Consider the following 20,514-nt stretch of genomic DNA (forward strand, 5'->3'; position numbering starts at 1 on the left):
TAATTATAAAAAGACCACTAATGACAAGACTTGGGATCTAAGGACCAAGAATGCAAACACCATTTATAAAGCAGAATAAAACGATATCGACTAGAAATACTTATATATCGGCTAATTTTATATTTCTTACCTCACCAAAGCCGTTTAGTGTTCTAGGAGTTGTACCTAAAATCAAATTATTAATGAAAGTTGAAACGTTAAATATCAAAATATGAACAATTTTCTATTGAGTACAATTTAAATTCGTATGAAAGAACATTATTATACAACGTTTTAATTTTAGGGAGAATCATGCCGAGTAACGCTGTTTTGTAAAGTAGTTAGTAAAATAATTAATAGTTCAAATAAAATTTTTCGTTGAAAAATAGATAAATGCGGCAAAGAAGTAAGTTCCATTCCACTGCATTTAACTATAGAAAATTGTAAAAATTGATTGGGATTATTCCTGTGATATAAAAATTAAAGCAAAAATCTTATTAATCCAAGATTGTTTTTACCTGGTGGCCTGTAGGGTGGAGGTGTTGGTCTTGCTGTTGGTGGAGGTCCATAAGATGGCCTTGGTTGAGGAGGTTGAGGCCTTGGAGGTTGAGGTTTGAAAGGCGGTGAAGTAGGAGGTCCATAGCTGGGTGGTGGGCTCGGTGGGCGGGTTGGCGGTTGGTAAGGGGGAGGACTTGAAGGACGGTATGGTGGTTGGGTGGGTGGTGGAAGGTATCCTGGTGCTCGTGTTCCTAAAATATTCAAAACCAGTATTAGACAAAAAACATGTTAATTTAATATCTAAAAATAAAACAAGGGAGAAAGCATATCTATAAATTGTAAATTGTATCAAATTTTTCGCTGCTTTGTGATTTACTTCACTTGGACAATTTAGAACAGCTATTTTTTTCAATAATCCTAATCGGTGGAGTTCTTCTCGTATTTGTTAAACACTTGCATCAAAATCGATATAATCTGCAGAAAGACGCATCGATTTTACTACCTTAATTTTGAAACAAAAAAATATTTTTCAAATAATGAAATTTCTCGTCAATAATTACTGGAATCTGAATTAGAGAAGGAGCGGACCTTTCGAATTAAGCAGAATCCATAGTCGCTTCAACGGTCTTATAGAATTGAAAAAACCGTTCTCATTCTAGAAACAAACATCTGTAAACGAAGACATTGAGGAAACTCTAGAAAGTAAGTATATAACGCAGTATGATAAGTAATTCGAAGGTGTTGCTAAAGGGCTTTTAAGAGACATTTAAAAAGCTTCAGTTAAGCAGATAAATATCTGCAGAATAACTAACTATCAGTTAGCGCTCACCGCATATTTGATTATTGTTAAGATGCCAATCAATAAACAAAAATTCTTACAAAATAAGATAAGTTGGATTTACAAAAATTGTTTTTGTAATATTGCGCTTATGTTCAATATTGAATGGTCACAAAATTTTCTAAGTCGGATTTACATAAACCTAGTAATTTTACCGTTTCAAATATGACCGAGAGCTATTCTCATCACACCATCCTGTATGAGTGAAATATATAATTGGGCGTGTACGTACTTATGTTTTATAGCAGAAAGGTAATTACTGTGCACATCAGTCTTTAAAACAATCTTGGCCTTAACCTTTCAATTGACTCCCAATGGAGGTGTTCATTTCATTATGCAACAGAAGGAATTTGCTCATTAGGTACATGAAATTTACAATTTCACAGAATATATCAAACTATCTCTAAAGTCAAATAAAATTAATACCGCAGGCAGTAAATCCAGGCCCCAGAAAAAAGTTATTATATACAGTGTGTTTCAAAGTTGAGGTTCTACCATTGATATCTCGCAAACTGTAAGAGAGCCGGTTAAATTAAAGCAAAGTTGCGAACGTTGTGGCTGAACAAAATTATGTTTTGAACATTAAAAAATTCCTATTACTTGTAGAAATATTGGAAAAATACCGACATTTGCTCAAACGTATTTTTCTCAGCTTATTTGAATAGATATCTGTTAGTAATTGTCAGATTATCAGGACTTCTTTTAATTATCTAGAAGATTATACAGGGTTATCTATTTTATGCTTGGGAAAGTAAAGTAAAAAAAACAGAAAATATTCAGACGGAGACGAAAATTTTAATTCAATATAAAGATTAAACCTTGCCATTATACGAAAAACAATATCATTTAAATGTCCTCCACGGGACCTCCTACAGGCCTCAATGCTTTTGAGGTAATTTTAAACAACGTAAACACGATCTTTGGCATAGCATAATAAAAAAAAATTCAATATTTTTCTCGTACTCCCCAAGGGAGCCTCTATCAACCCTTAAAAGAAATGACGCCAATTTTGAATCACCCTGTATAGTGCACGTGCGCGATACGAGTACAATCGTAAAATAATATTTAATAAGTAAACAAATATAGTTTTACGGGGCCCTTGAAAAAAAAACATCCGCCTGGCGTTGCTTTAAATTAACAGGACCGAAATAAAATTTTAGTAACCTCCGTTACAAAGAGCGTCAATTTTATCTAACAAAATTTTCTACTTTTAATTATTATTTAAACGTTTTTAAATGAACAAAAAAATAAGGCATTGAATTTGAAAAAGTTAAGAAAATTTATATACAGAACATATTACACACAAGATCCTTTAACTATAAGGACTTTTGGTATCACTGTTTGCAATTATTAACAGTCGAACTAAATAATTGAGCCAAAAAAGCAAAAGTTAAATTCCCAGCACTAAGTGGCCTCTCTTAGCTCTAAAAGACCAAGAATTAATACTCACCAGGAGGTCTGGCTGGTGGCCCAGTAGGTCGGAACGGCGGACTTGTAGGCTGTGGAGGAATATATGTAGGTCTTTGAGGTGTAGGTCCAGTAGGTTTGAACGGAACACTTGGAGAACCCGACGGAGGCCTGAAAGGACTTGGAGAAGGACTATATGGAGGAGGAACCGTAGCATGTGGAGGACGAGTGGGAACGGTGGGAGGCGGGCCGTAGGTGGGTCTTGGAGGTATTGGTCGGGGCTGTGGTTGAGGTGCTGGAGGCCGAGGTGGAGGGGGATAGCTGGGAGAAGGTGGGAACGGAACGTTGGGCCTGGGATAATCGTAGCCTTGTTTTGGGGGGAGATATGCGTTCTCTCCTGGGGCGATTGCAGCGTATACTGCTGCTATCAGGCAGCAGAACACAGCTGGAACCTGAAAGGAACACGTGAAACTTATATTCATTGTTTTCCTAGAAAGGAGGAAGAACTACATACTATGTGCAGACAAATCTACTCCTCTGAATGGAGATGAATCAATTTTTTGATTAACTTTTTTGAATATACTAGGCAGATGATTAGCAAGTTGTAAAAATATGGCAAATCTGAAAAATGCAGTTAACTGGAATAATTGACTACTACATTGTTGAAAACTACTACATTTTTAAACGCAAATTAATTTTCTAGCTTAAAAGTTTTATCGAATTTTCTTGTGCTGCCTAATAATATGTCGATGAAATGGGTACGGAAAAGCTGAGAAATGTACAAAAACGACATGAATTCACATTCAACAGCACTTATTTTCCTAGCAATACAACAAATTTATCAATACGTCGTTGTGCAGTTGCAGTTTTGCATCTTAGTACATATATTACTATTTGCTCAATTTACCCCTTTGAAGTTCAATTTACAGCATCAACAGCATACATTTCTTCAGCATTTTCCACTTATTCAAACTCTCACTGGTTTTACTCTTCATTGCATACACTTAACATAGTTTTTTGAAACTGAATTACGAGACTGTTTTTATACAGATTTTTTATTCATTTATTAACGTTCTTTAATTTATTCACCCTGAATCCAATTTTTTAAACTGTTGGTTACCATTTATAATTTGAGGCAAAGGATGTAGTTTAGATTTAGAAACTTTTTGGGAACATTAGGAAAGTATGGATGTACGGAAGGAGTGTTGAAGCCTGATCATTTTGTTTATTTTGAAAATTTGTACGCGAAAGTATTCAAGCCCCAACATTTAGCAGCATACAAAAACTCTTTAGGAATATTCCAACTTTCAGTATGAAACTGAAATCTGAATATTTTATAGATCTTAATTTTATTAACAATCTATTTCAATATTTTTTTGATATCTGAATAATTAGGTAAAGCTCTTTGCATTTGTCACTGTTTTGGCTGTTATTAGAACAAAGCTGTTAATTTGCAGCAGCAGAAGCAAAAAAAGAACAAGTAAGTAGCAAAGATACTATGCAAGACAGAAATCAACAAAATATTTAAAACATCTAGAGATGATCCAACGATTGTTTTTTTACGATTTACATGTACGTTTTTGTCCTTCCAAAATTCCGTCATTGATGTTTAAAATGCGCAGAAAAAATTACCGAAATTCAGTAATACATAAACAATTAATTTGTAAATTTCTCCTTGTGAACTTAATGTCGGTATTGCATGCAGAGTTTAATGATGGCTTTGAGCTAATTCTAAGCCGATAGAGGATTTGTTAAAAAAAAACGGAAGCTCGGAAACCTTTCACTTTCACTCTCCAGTATATTTCGATTGGCAACTTTGTTCGTTGGAAGCTCTAGAAAAATAATGCCTGAATGAAATTGTATAAGATCGAACTACTAACTGCAATAAAAATGTTGAAATTTGCAGCAATTTCCTGGTTTGCTGGCACTTCATAGTGATTAATACCGCTGTTGTATAGGTCGATACCTTATTCACATTGACCTTGCATTTCATGTGGGAAGACTTTACAACAGCCTAATCTAAATTGCTAACGAAATTCAACCAACCTTCTCTGCATTATTCTCTTTCACGTCATTAATATGACATAAGAAATATTTCATAAATTAAGATTCATCTGAAATATTTGCGTCTAATTTATTCAATTGTTGCTTATTGCAATGATTGAATAAATTGCCACATTGAATTATGTGATTTGGTAAGCATCTTTCTATATCCGCTCATACGCCTAATGTGATACATATGTAATAGAAATGAGCAATAAAATACGAAAAATGCCAATTTACCCGCGTGTAATCAAATTTGCAAGATTTTCAGATACATGTTTCCACCTACGAAATTTCCAATTTTAAAAAATTTATTATAAGATGTGTAGGCTTAAAGATACTGTTAGAATTTATTAAAAATCTGGTAAAAGCATGGAAGCTTAGCTAATTGAACAGTTGAAGAACAAATATCAATATAAGATATTTATTTGCTGATCGATTAGATAATATATCCAGGAAGTACCCTATTTTATTGGTTTACTTAACCTTATGTGATTTACTAAAATATTGAAATGTCGATAACTATTGACTAATTAGGCCAGTATTTTTAAAGTAGAATTAAAACTCTAATTTGAAACCGCAAAATTGAACAAAAGAACACCTTGTACACATTTTGAAAATTGAAACACATGCAATAAGTGTAAAATATCCTAAAAAATATCCTAAAGAGTTTCATCAGCGTGTTTTCATTGTTAATATTGCAGTTCCTAATTTTCCATTTTATTTTCCTTTAAACTTATAAATAAATTTATTTTAGTTTTTATATGGATAAAAAGCTCTTAATTCAACGACGACTTGACAACGATTTACTGTACATAAAAGCAATAAATTTATTGTTCGATCACAACATTTGCAATGCGGAAAGTAAATAATTACAAAACAGAACTTGTTTCTCAGCATAATTGAAAAGAACCGCATCAATCAAGTGTTTTTATTACCACTCTTCTTTATTAACATTCTTTAAACTTTTGTATCTATTTGAATTTGTAGATACAGCGGAAAGCTGGGGAAAAACTGACATTTTTCACATTTTTTTAAGAGTTCTAGTTAAAATAGATTGTATTTTAATTTCGGCTTCCAATGATACTGCCAGTAAAATTTTCGGCTGTTTAAGAAAGAACTGCATACGTCACTAGAACTGCATACAAAACTGACCTTAAAAGAGAGTAAAGGAAATTTAAAATCAATTTTCACTATTAGAATATCAAATATTTTTTTAATTAACATTTAATTTTGAACTTTCTGGAATAATGCCATTATTGCTTAAGAGCACGCTCAAAGTGCTGAGAATCTGTTAATAAATTCACAAAATATTTTTTTGTAAAAAATTATCCGTAATTTATAAAGAATATTAAAAATCAATCAGGCAAATGGACTTAAGTTTATAATAGACTCCAATATAAACCTAATTAAAATATGGCACGTTTTGTTAAACCGCTGTAGAAGCAGAAGTTATACCGACCTATTTTATTTTTTTATGTTTGCAGTTTTTACAACAACAAAGCAAGCCAAATTTGCCATTACCAGTATTTTCTTACCTTTGAAATCGTTTTCTGTATACAAAGTGCATTTAAAAATATTGTCACCAGATCCTCGTAATCGAATAATCGTTAGATCTAAATGATACTTTCATTCTTCCCAGATACTAAGCAGATAAACACAATTACGCAGTCGAATTACAGAAGCCGCAGTGAAATTGTTAATAAATTAAACAGGTTTGGATAATCAACGGGCGTCTTGTAATCTCGTATAAAATACCAGCAAATTTGCGATTATCTTATTTAAATTTTCCTGCGTGACTTTTGCCTTCTGCATTCCAATTTATTTCCTGGGTTCTTAATGCCCCGTGCAATATGTATATTTATAAATATTTATTAATTGAAATTTTATTACCTAGGAAAATTATTATTTCTGGCAGGGATGCCTGTCGCACTTAAGATATTGAATGTATCTGTTTATTAACATTAACTTGCAATTAATCGAGAAAAACACGCAACGAGGAACTTTAGATTCATTAACAGATTGTGTTTTTTTGGTATGCAGCATTACTATTTACTGTGCGTACAAGAAAAGACGGGTTACATCAAAGGATTACTTGGTGAAAATTACTCATACCGATATATCAATGAAATTGATCGGATAATTGATCAAACTGCATAACATGCATTATTAGATAAAGTTAGTATGTACTTTCATCGAACATGGATTAAAATTATCATTGATTTGTTCACGGAAAAGATAACTAGAACTTTTAATAAATTTCTAATAATGTTCTTATTTATCTCCTTTATGTCTCGCTTGAAGACCTAAATTAAATTTCATTTACAAAACAAAGACATCTAAAAGATTTATATTGTGGAAAAACACGAAAAGTTTAAAAACATGTTTTCCTCATGCAAAAGTTTTTGTCATTTTATATTTACAACAGTTGAAAATTTAGTAAGGAAACACATAGTGGATCAGGAATAATAAAATTCTTGATAAAATTTAGTACAACGATACATGCCTTAAAACTAAAATAGGGCCGTTTCTTACTTTTAGAAAATATAAACACTTTATTACAAAAACATTGTCGATTCTAAATTGAAATGTATTTACTAATGTAAAAATACTAAATGAAAATTGTTGGAGGTTATTTGAGTTCAAGGACTCAATATAATAATAAAGCATTCAGTCAAACGGGAAACCAATTAAGCAGAAAGACAAAATAATAAATTACCAATCACAAGAAGTTGGCGCCGCGTGCCAACATTTTGCGGTACCATGTCATTAGCTAACATGATCATTATTGTATTGTTTTATTGAATCGGAAACCATGAACATAAATATTGTTTAACGATTAAGTGTGCGTAAAAGCTACATGGCTTGAGTAATGCTTGATTTTTCATCATGATTGTATAAAATAATATAAGTACAACGATTCGTAATTCAATTAGAATTATTTTAATAATAAGATATTGTAATATTATAATAATTTTTACGTGTTAAGATCTATTAAAACAGGTAACTTTTTCAATTATCGGTAGAGTAATTAGGAACCTGAATATTAAAGTTAAAAATAAAATATTTTCAATTTATCAAAAGTGTTGTAAAGTGGCTCATTATTGTAGAAAAACTAAACAGTTGTTAATATCATATGCAGATTAAGTAAAGTTATCCTGTCTTGATGCAATATTTTAATTAAATGTTATTATTCAAGCTTACAATTCAATTAATTGAAGTGATGTTAAACGAGACTTCTGAGAAATATACTTATCAGACTAAGAACCATCAATTAAATTGGCTCTTTTACATATAATTCCAATGTCACGAATGTTTATGATAATCGTATTGATCCTTAGTTTTAATGCAAAGTCAGTGTCAAGAACAAGACAAGAACTTCAAAGGTTTCTTAAAAATGCACTTTTCAGTACGTATGCAGATAACTTGGAAATTTTTCTTCAAACTTCCGAATTTTCATATGAAACACTAAAATATTGAACAATAAAAAATAAGGACAATTATAACAGTTTTGTATATTTTGTGATTATTTCATGCGTCAAACAGAATTAAAGTACATCGAATACAGTGCTCTTATGTAAATTAAAATTTTATGAATTCATAAAATTGGTTCAAAGTGTTAACCGAGATGTCGAAAAAAACTTTTAAAAATATAAAACATATACGTAAAACATTGCAGAAAAGTGAACAGCGCGGAGAAGTCAATTTAAACACAAATAATAAACAAACAATTTGCATGTTCAAAAAAATAGATTTATCAAAGCTATAAGATGCTTATTCTATAAGCTCACTTTAAACATTAAAATTCTAAGACATTTCCAAACCGCTCTTTGAAGTGCTTGCTCGCGACAGCCAAAATATTGTGCTTTGTGTTTGAACTAAAAAACGTTTAGTTAAAATGTGCCAGTTCGCCCAAATAAAGTACATAAATTATGAAAACTAAGTAGATTCTTAAACCATTTACTCGCAGTCAACCAGCAAATTCAAATTGAAGATAACTAGCGTCTATATGAATATTAAAACGTATGTGTAAGCTTTTTCTAACTTGAACAGTCCCAATATAGTTTTTCGTTTACTCAATGAAAAATGTCTCCCTGTACTTCCTGTCGTAGTTCCTTTTTGCAACTCAAAAAGGTGTAAAAAATAATGTAGAACAAGACCATTGAAACAACATTCTTAAGTGTTTACACTTAAAAACCCAGATAAAGATCTAGTGCCAATTTTTAATACGATACATATATTATGTATGTTATTATATATTGAATGAATTTATAATGAATAAATAAAATATTAGTCGACATTTGGGAAAGTAAGCCGACAACTTTAGAGATTATATAATTGCTTTCAGGTTATTCCCAATAAACAAAATTTCATGTTTATTACAAAATATTACAGGATTAAATTATACAGGAAGTCCCATAGAATCCAATTGCAGTCACAATCTTCATTCTTCTGCAACTTTATTTCGCACGTCTGCAAGAATGCATGTAATATGTAAATCAGTTACTATAAATATTTGCGAATGAAAAGATATGGGAACATAAACAATTGCGGATCTTATATCATATTTGAAAGATTTTCCTGTATGACGTTTTATATACCTTCTATGGATGCGAATAACATTATCTAACAACACATAACATAATGTTGTATACGAGAACCTGTCATCAAAAGGAGATTTGTAGGTTGAAATTATTTATTAGTTAGGTCGATGGGTTCTACCTGGTTCAATTCAACGTGAAAAAAATGTCTGAGATTGATATCTTATCGGAAATGATGATGTGAACATGATCAATTAATTGGAATTACAAAAAGAAAGTTGAAAACGTGACAGCGGACTTTTGAACGTTACAATTTATTAAAATGTAGTTCACCAATATTTTTTTGACGCTACTTTTTAGAAGCTTATCAACAGTTTCCAATACATCCATTATTGAAAAACAAATTGAGAAATATACAATCGAGAACATTAAATGGGATTTTATAATTAAAAGTTAATGCACAATAATTTAAGTTGCAAAAGTGCCTACCACCTGAAATAATTGGCACGAGGTTATGGCCAAAAATTAAAATACTGGCCAAAAGACGTTTTAAATTTTAGGCATTTGCAGATGAAAATACAATCTATTTTTCTTTCAAGTTGTAAAAAAAGTGTTTAATTGATTGTTATGTTTGGAAAAAACTGGAGGAATATGCAGAACTTCCAAATATTGAATTAGTAAAATATTTGTTAAACAAAACATCTAAAAAATAGTCAAATTTTGTGGTGCATTGTTTCATCGGTAGATGATTTACAACAGGAAACCAGACGTTTTTAGAGTGTTGCAATTGCATTTTTTATATGAAACAAATCAAATAGACTTTGAGTGCTCAAAATACCGGCTCGAAAAAAAGTTCTCTTTTGAAGACAGAAGATGATATAAACTCATTAAATCCTATAAGCCCAAGTCAATGTATTCCGCTCTATTCTGCATGTCTCATAATTTAGTTTCGATAACATTTTTTAAGAAAAAATCCACAATTTCCTTCTCAAACTTTATAAACGAAAAGCGAACCTATGCTAGATACACTGATATCGGTGTATTTTAGTGTATTTTTGCCTCACATTTTATTTGGAAACACAGAAATGGAAATAGTTTTATGTATTGCAACATTTTTGCAACACAAATGCCTACATTACATATGAATAACACATGCAGTAGTGTGTAAATGCTAATATAATTGGTTTACAAAAGCCAATAACAATGAAGCGACTCAATAAACTGCAAAGAAAAATATTCCTCCCAGGTGGAATTTCAAACATTGTAACATCTTCATTTAGTGGGTGTTCAATTGGTGAAGGCTGAGTCACATTACAATCAGCGGAAACCGAGTATCTGATAGATATCGATTCGACTTTCTACGAAAGACAGGCATTTCCTGACGTAACTCTTCGGCTAAATAATTAATGGTTCTTTTTTTTGAACCGATGAATTGAAATAGATTTTCCAGTTGCATTGTTCGCTATCATCGCAAAATATCACTGCAAATATAATTTGTTCGTGAGGACCGCATTATCCAATACAATGAGAGCAGAAGTTTAAGACCTTCCTTTTATATTAGAATTATTTTTAAGACTTTTTAAAATAGTTAGAACAATATAGAATATAGTATGCAATTGTAGAGGCTTATAAGACGTTGGCAAAATTATAGGGCTAGATATTAATAAATTAATTTAGTACATACATATATTGTTCACATTTCCATGATAAAATGTATTGAACAATTATTGGATAACGCAGAAATACTCCAGTCTGTCTAATGTTTGTTTTACTGCAAAAAAATGTACAATCTCCTTCTAATTAATTTCTTCTATTCACCTACTGGCCTTAGACAAGAAGGCGATGTAATATGCCATAGTGCTAAAATATTTCAAGCTTGTTCACAGGCATGTTCCAAGCCTTATTAGTCAACAATGTTAAGATCCCACATAAGCAAATAAAATGCTTCCATACTCACATGCACTCTTTAGTTATTGCACATTGCAATAGCCCAAATCATACTGCGTAAATGTAATCTCAACATCTCTGATAACTTGCAGCACTTATAATGCCATTTTCGGAAAATAGATTTATTTTTCAGCCCACATCCACGCACTAGAAACTGGTATGGAAGCATGGCCTAACCCGTATTTTGAAAATAACGACCATTGCCCAAGAGACTGAATGAAAAATCTTGTTCGTGTGCAATGAATTGCAAAAAATGCGACTTGCTTTCATTAGAAGGAAGACACAACCAGTGTAGTTTTAAATCATCCGTTGTGTAACGAACCCATTTTCCACTGAAGATATATGATGGTAAAACTGTTAAATATTAGATTGCGTTGTTACGCGTTTGGTACTGAAGAAAACTTGAAATGCACGCATTATGAGTTATAGAATTAGAATCTAATAAATATTGACTGTTCCAGAGAGGCTCAATAAAACAGATAGATTTTACGGTTTAGATGCTTATTGAGATGTCACAGCACCAACCCGATTTTGCCAGAACATGAAAAGAGCAGAAGATGAAGCTGATGATCAGATAAGTTAGTATAAAGAAACCATCAAATAAATTAAAAAGGAAGGAAATAAGTGTGTACAAACTGGATAAAATCTGGTATTATCTGGTATTAAATCAATAAACAATTCAAAGGGATTGGCAAGTACACCGAATGGAAAAAATGGCTTTACTTTACATTGAAAAACACTTTTCAACCTCTTGGACTTACACCCATATTTTAATCTCAGAAAGTTTCATTGGATGGCTTTTGTAATGAAAAAGTTGCTGCTAAGAATCACAAACACTGCTGTTAAACATAGAATGAATATTCAACCGAAAAATGTGACAAATTAAGTATAATATTTTCTAACTTTATTTTGGCTGTTTTTGTTTAACATTATTATTATTTTCATTTCAACATATTTGCATCTCAAAGCCCTATTAGCCAAGAAAAAAGCACAAATCATAAGTCTATGGATTACTGGAGTATCAAAGTGCAAAACCTCTGGCAAAAAACGCAAAATACTATGATTTAAAGTAAGAAAACTAACAATGACAGTAATCAATTAAAATAAGGAGTTTCGTTTGCAGATAAAAATCTGCTTGGATAAACATTAATAATAATGACGAAATAATTCAGAAAGAAAATTAATTATGTGCATTTTTCAATTAAAGTTCTGCAAGCCTAATAAAAGCAGCAGGCAAAAGAAGCAAAAAAACAGTGTTAATTTTATTTACAAAAGAAGAAAACTCGAAAATTTAGTACAATACATTTTGCATCTCAGAGACCTCCAATGCAGAGTGGCAAATTATGTATTTATCGACTAAATCAATATCAGAGTGTAAAATCTCTGACAAGAAGCAAATTTAAAAAGGAAAATACTAAGATGTAAAATAATAAAAGTAATAAATCAACAGTCAAAGTAATCAGGTAAAATAGTTGATTAAGATTGAAATAAAAATCTGTTTAGATCAGCATTACTAACAATGAAGAAAGAACCATAATAAACAGTTAAGTAAATGTTTCAATAAATTTCAATTTCAAGTTCTACATGCATAATAGAGACACAGTAACAGAGAACAGTAAAATCGCACATGAAAATTGTGTTCATAAATTTTATTTGTAAAAGAAACAACGTAAAAAATGGAGTTATGCAAGAGAACAATAAAAATCACTTAATTAGCAAATAAATTTAAACTAAACATTAACTAATCATAATTGCAGAAATGGGGAAATGAAAAAAAAATGTAAAATGTAAATTTATAGGTAAGTTATAGCGACGCATTACAAAATGCCCAACTTAACTGACTGATGAAAAGTAGAAGAATTATTCTCTCTGCAAATAGCTCAAATAATAAATCAATCTCAATCAAAATTATAAAACTTACATTGTTTTTAATGTATTTTAATTTTAAATTATAAATACAAAAAAGTGTTAGCTCATAAATCGGGCAGTTACCACTTTATAAATTGTCTACAGTACAATCTTACAACTATAAAGGGTAATTTTGAAAATATAGAAGACAAAGTAGAATTCATATATTATTTTGACATTGTTTTTATACCAAATCTTTGTCCGAATGATGTTACAGCAAAATTAGATTGTTTTTACACGCACATTTTCCCTCTATTAAAAAAATCGTACATCCTGTATAATGCCTTATACGGGATGTATCTAAAAATTTTTATTTAAACTCCCATTTAGTTATTATGTTCAACAATTATTGATTCTTTACTTGTTTCTATAATAGTTAAGGTACTTTTCTATAACAGGTCTAAGATCAAATTGAACAAACTTCTAATATGGATAGCAAAAACGAAAAGTGAAGTGAAAATAAATTTTATATAAAAATTAGAAAAGTAGGCAGGTAGAAAAGGAACGGTGGTTTTGGCCGGCCGAATTATGGGCTCGGACTACTGTGTGGCGCCTGAATTGGTCTGCAATATATGATGACAGGTTTAATTTATGAGTCAATTTAATTTGATTTCCGATTTAAGCCCAATGATAATATACCGAATGTAATTTCTCTTGTTAATAAATCAACATTACGTTACGCGACAAATTACACCCAAAAGAATTTAGAGCTTTAACTCGTGTTTGTACGAGAAAAAGTTAAAACTTTTTCGAAATAGTGCCTTAATTTTTTTTAAACATGTAATCACATTTAAGTCACAGAATGGCTCTACAAAATTTAAAAATGCCTGCGAGTCTTGATGCTCCAAACAGACATTCCAAAAGAACTACTTTTTGTTCTTGTGCCTGCCTTGTTGTATTTATAATTTCCTAATTAATAAATTAATTCAAGTAAAACCCTTCGGGATTTCTAATTTTCATGTTGAATTTTTAAAATATTTAGCTGTCTAATAGTTGAGAAACTCTCACTATTAGACACTCTCTCACTAACAAAAACTGGAAAAAAATAACTACGAAATAATTCTTCCTCAGCTTGATCAATTTTAGCCAAGTACCTAACGTTCATATTTTGCTCAATTCTTAGGAAACATTTAGGGTTATTTCGGATATTTAGAAACTTGTGTTACTTTTGTAACATTACTAGTATTGAAACTAGTAGGTGGAATGACGCTTACGGAAATTTCATTTTACGGCGGCCCAAAAACCCGAAAAATCCACTAGTTTCAAGGAATGCCCTCGAAAGTCTGTCTCTTCTCATATTATTAGCATTATTTATTTATTTGCCCTCACAGGACCTATAGAGTATTTGCTACTAATGAATTCTAAAAAATACTGTTCTAAACTGATGAAAAAGCATTTAATAAAATACGAAGAAATTATTTTAAATACGTTATATGTTAAAAAGTCATATATGCTGACAATAAACCTTTGAATAAATGAGAAAATACTCAGTCTGATAGAATAGTAGAATTAAGATTTCTCGATGACAAGAGGAGCAGATGAATATAGCTTAGCTACTTTAATGCAAGAAAAAATTGCTTATAATTATGAAGTTAAGAAAAAATGTTACTTGTGTCTGAACTTGTGAATGTTACTTGTGCCGAAACTGAAAATGTTACTTGCGTGCGACTAATTAACTATATATCGAAATATTACTTTAAACAATATTAGAAGCACAACGAGTAATTACTAATAATTATAGCATCGAGATGAATTATGTTGAATTTATGGATTTTGTTTGCCATCTTTACACAATAGATTATTCTAAAACATACTTCTATAGCAATAATGCGATCTTGGTATTTCACATCTTTGGCCATGACCTATATGCTAACTTAAATGACTGTAATTTTTTAGATAATCTGCCATTCGTGTGAAAAGGTAAAAAAGTATATTGTCTTGGTTGAGAGTTGAGAACTCTCAGAATTGCTATAGAATTTAACGTTTGGTAAAAAATCGTGACGCCACCAAACTATTAAATTGCAAAATTAAATGTCTAAAAGCCGTTGTCCAACTTAATAGACGAAGTTAAAAGTATATTCATCAAACGGTTAATGTGCATCTAATTAGTTGTTGGTCACCAATAAATTATAGGCTACCACAAATAGAAAAATCATAAGATGAATACCATATGAAGAATTCCCCATCGGGCACACTTACATAAAACAATTTGATTAAAAATATCATTGTTCAATCATACCATATTGTTATGTTAATGAATTCATTTGGATAAAATCAACGTGCGTTGCAAAAATGTAATTATCGAGAATGGACATATTTTGATAGGCATGATGTCATAATAAGAATAAGATGAAAGAGACGATTGGCTTCCTATTTTAAGGGGTTTCGTGCAGATAAAAGAAAGAGAAAATAATACGGTGACCCCTGATCTCATTAGAAATCTGAAACCCATTCAGGAATTTTCGCTGTATTTTTAACATAGTTTTGCTATGAATCAGCGAAAAGAATTTGTATAAAAGAGTTTCGGAAGATGAAAGATAAAATCCATCCATTTAAAAGAATATGCATATTTTATATCGGATATTTACCTAATGATCATTCATTTATTTAATATAATCAATCACTGAAGAACAGAAAACGTTAGGTAGCTAGTTTGATCATAGTCGAGAGCTGGAGGAAAAAAATAATTATCAAAAAATCATTAGTGTCGAAGGAATGTAATTTATTGCGGTAATAACATTTACTAATATGAATGGCTTATAATGAAGATGAAGATGGATATTGACCATAAAACGCCATTAATTAATCTGAAGAAGTTTGCACAAGCAATTTCTAGTGGAAATCGAATATGTACTTGAACAAGTAAACGATAACAAATTCGATAATTAAATGCAAGTGCATGAATGTCAATTAAATGTGGTTAATAAGTAGAATATTTACGGGAGCGTTGTTCTGAAGTTAGTTGATAACTAAATATGTTAAATTAAATTTCCAACTATAAAAATTCAGATGAAATGGGCTGATGAGGAATACAACCACAAATTAAAGGGTATTCGCTTAAAAAAAAAATATATTATTTGCGTTAAAGTTGGCAAACCAAATAAATATATGAAATTATAGAATAATATTAGCTAGTAATAATACCGTCTGCAGAAAAAATAAATTAAACCAATAAAGGAAAAAACCTTCCAACAAACTTACAACATACATGGAAAATGTAGTAAAATTAGAATTAAAAATGCATATTTTTTATCTATTTAAAAGAAGCTAGGTTGACAAAAAGCAAATCTTTAAAAAAGCTTTATACTGCGTTTTGCTAGAATTTTCCTCAATAACGATAGCAGTAAAATTAWTTGATATRTAGAAAAAWGKGCATTTTTAACATCGTTTCACATTTTGATTCTATTTTAATTTATTTTAATATTTTATTATTTTTCTGAAATGACTAGTGAGCACACGTTATTTTTAAAATTACATTTTAAGTCATTTTCTTTAAATAATTTTACAGCCATAACTGGAATATTGTTAAACGTCCTTTAATTTAAGATTGATTCTAATTGATTTACAAAAATTATATAAATAGTTAATAGTTGTTTGATGCAAATAAACAACCTTTATTACAAAACGCATTTACCGATTAAAACTATTGCCACGCATTAATCAGTTTGATTTATTAATATAGTCATTTTCCCAAGTGGAAAATTAATTAAACACATTTTCCGATATTTCCGCGAAGCTTCACTCTCAGATTTTTCTGCAAATATACCAGGAGGGCCGAAAAATACTGCTGCCAAATTTTCAAAAAAAATTACATTTTAAAACATTTCAATGTTGAAATTTCAGGATTCTGAACAGTAAAACTAGAGTTTTTGATAATTTTATTAAAACGCATACTTTTCTAATAAATTTACAAATATTTAACGGTTTATTAAAATATTAAACATATTTTAACTTGAGTCACTTACCCTAATTGACATATCCAAATCTTATAATTGCCACTACGAAAGACTCTCACATTCAGAAGATGAAATTAATTTAAAAAAAAAACGAAAAAATCACCAGATCACTACGAAAAAAACATCCAGTCCGACACTGGCCACTGCATATAAGGATGGTACCATTAAAATAACTCGTACTTTTATACCGCGATCTCAAGTGGGAGATGAATCTAAGAGAAGGGGACATCTTTGTTACACTAATTTGCAATAATGTAACAGTTAGTTCACAATCTAATTTAGGGATGGTTATTAACTGCCAAGATGAAGATTATTGAGAAATAGCCGAAATTCCGTAAATAAACCAACCTGTCGCAATATCTTTCATACGTACAGGATATTTCCTCAACTTTAATTTGTCTAATGTATAATAAATACATGCCAGTAGAGGTTGCCATATAAATACCATATATTTAAATCTCAAATTGTTTTTTGCGGTACTTGAATCTACAGCTCAGTTTCGTATCAGTTGCTCAGTATCAACTCCAAATGCAAGAGGAAAATAAGTTTTACCTCCAATCATCCTAAAGATGATATAAAAGCAGCAAAAGTAGTAAAAGTAGAAAAGCGAATATTGAATGCAATTTCCAATTATTCCTTGCTTTTTAGGTGTTATTTGATAGATTTTTCTAATAGATTAAATAAAAAAATGTTCAAAAAGTGCATTTATAAATAATTTTGCACTATCCAAGGCAAACAGCATGTAACATATATCTTTCACGTAAAAATAATTCTGCTTTGTTAAAAATGTGCCTAATTGATATTTTTCCATGCCATTACTCCCGCTATTGCTGATTTATTGCTACTAATACGATTGTTATTATTTTAAATTTACATTGCATTAATAGATCGCATCAACAGTAATGTATTATGTAAATATCATAATAATAGCAGCTTAGTTTTATTTAGGAATAATCTACATGTTTACCTTAATTTACACCTTCGCAAATTTTACAAGTTTTATATGACCTAAATTATACTTCATATTAATACGAATATACAAACGTAAGTACCTTAAAGTGATATAAAGGTTTATATAATAATAATGTAAACTTTTATTATGATATAAGTTTTCTTCATATAGGCACATAATTAAGTTAAAAATGAGTCTGCTGATAATCATGTGAAATTCGCGAGCAGATGCTCTTACTGAAATGTTGCATTAATACTTATTTAGACAATAATTTTAGACATTCAAGTCATGTGATGTATAGAAAGTGTAACATGTTTCATGCTTCCGAAATTTTTATTGGGGAAACTTGCAGAAACTTGTACCTAGAACACGTTTTTCGCGCAAAATTCTGCTATTTCAAAATGTTTTTTTGAATATTTTATAATATTTAAACGTGTCACATCCAAACGATTTTTCTTATTGATATAGAATAAACAATCAAAATTGTTTAGTTTTCATGTCTTTTCTTCGTTCTAGGTGTAGGTAGCCTATCACTTAAAGTTTCACACGCCGGTCCTACACTATAGATAATTTATCAAGAAATATTTTTTACTTTATTCACGCAGCATTTTTAGTTAATTCTGTAATTAGTGCAGAGAAAAATTAGCAAAAAACGAATTAAGTAATAAAACAATAACATTTAAAACAGTATCAAAATAGCCTACTTCATTCTGCAATGTTGTTCCATGCCCCCATGTTTTTAAGCGGATCTAACATTTTTCCATTAGCATTCAGTGCAAGATGTTAGATAAAATATGTAATTCTAAGCTTATGGGAATAAGCAATTGTGCAAGCAGTATCAAGAACAGTTGACGGAACTGCAATAGATTCAGCATTGTGGTGTAGGCAATGAGCTTAATAATGTTGGAAGACGTTTTTTTAACACAACTTTTTTACACTGAGTGATCGGAAAATAAAATTGCAGGCCAACAAACATAATTTGTCATTGTCCGAGAAAATGCATTACAGCTGGCAAGTTTCAGCTAGTTTTAAGAAAAACTTTTTAAACCATTTACAATTTTTAAGAATTTTGTTTCACATTTTTGAATGAAATTTATCTATGAATTTTGTTTTGAATTGTTGTATTGGAATATTTTCCAACATTTGACTGGATAAATAATCTGCAAAAATAGTGTAAATTTCTAAATCAAATCAAATTAAATCAAAAATCAAAGTAGTTTAAAAATCAACACATGATCAAAACTCAAAAAATTGGCATTTCACAATATGTAAAATTCGCTTTTCTCGATTTTAACATTTTTAGCTTATGAATTATAGTGAGGTGTTTTTCAGATCTTTCATTAGTTGACACAGCATTGCTATTGAAATTGATCATGGACAAAAATATTAAAATTTTTCTATAAAGCAATTACAAGTTCCGAAGAAGCGCAAACTGAGCTTTCACATCACGCGCTCAAAACATTGTAGCAAAAATATGCACCAGTTTGTTGAAATTTATGCAGATTTGATAGAAGGCAACTTTTTACAGCGCGCCAAAGCAAATTGATAAGTCATAATAGATATATGTATTTTATTTTTATTTTATACTTACTTTAAAATTAAAGCATATCTTCAACATTTGACTGAATATTTTCTCAATCCGTAGTCCGGTTGAAATATTTTTTTATCGAATCATTTTGGACAAAATATATGTTATAAAGGAAGAAAAATATATATTGTACTTACAAGGTGTTTAAATACTGTGTTGTTTTCTTGGTCAAAGTTTAAATCTTTCTGCGGCCAATATTGGGTAGCCCAAAGAGTAAAAGTATATGATGTTATAATAGCGTCATGTCTTCTGAGTAATTTGGATATTTAATACAAACGGTTAATCGTGAACCATTCGTGAAATTTCTGAGCGCGATTTAATTCAACTTTCTAAAGTTAAAGTTTTTATTTGCCTATATTATTTTTTTCATGCCTAATGATATTGTTTTCTGTTTTGCTTCTTTAGTAGAGTTTAATATGTAACATAAGAAAATAACTAAAGCTTGGCAGCGCTAAGCTTGTCATTAGATTTTTTGCAAATAATTTTGCAAAGTTAAACAAGAAAGTCAATGAAACCACAAAAAAATCAAATGAAAGTTATGATAGACTTAAAAATAATAATGCGACATATATTTTTAAGACAACTTAACAAATTTACGATTCTGTCGAACTTCAACGCAATGTTCTGATCGCCCACCACTATTCAGATAATAAATTGATTCTGCAGCCTTATCCATGCAAAGAAGGAAATATTTCCTGGTTACTGGCGACTTGTCTACTCAAATTTTAATAAAAGTCTTCAAAACCCAGGAAAAACTCGCAAGMGTTTAGGTCTGGCGACTTTGATGGCCAAGTAACTGGCAATTTAGAACAAATCTCCGTGCGAAAAACCATTCAGACAAGTKAATTTTACAGGAA

At 30.4% G+C, this 20,514-nt stretch overlaps 1 protein-coding gene across 1 annotated transcript in view; it reads right to left on the reverse strand.

Annotated features, from left to right (window-relative positions):
• Positions 1-17,293, reverse strand: part of LOC109544266 (extensin) — a gene marked incomplete in the record, with an annotated part of 19,437 nt that extends 2,144 nt beyond the window's left edge. Inside the window, 4 exon segments of the mRNA XM_048666110.1 lie at positions 131-165; positions 498-728; positions 2,766-3,174; positions 17,127-17,293. Of these exon segments, the coding sequence (XP_048522067.1) occupies positions 131-165; positions 498-728; positions 2,766-3,174; positions 17,127-17,138 (687 nt within the window).
• Positions 17,294-20,514: the final 3,221 nt, after the last annotated feature.

Source organism: Dendroctonus ponderosae, unplaced genomic scaffold (assembly GCF_020466585.1).
Source record: "Dendroctonus ponderosae isolate FM_Combo_2020 unplaced genomic scaffold, Dpon_F_20191213v2 Dpon_F_20191213_4, whole genome shotgun sequence".
Taxonomy (NCBI): Eukaryota; Metazoa; Arthropoda; class Insecta; order Coleoptera; family Curculionidae; genus Dendroctonus; species Dendroctonus ponderosae.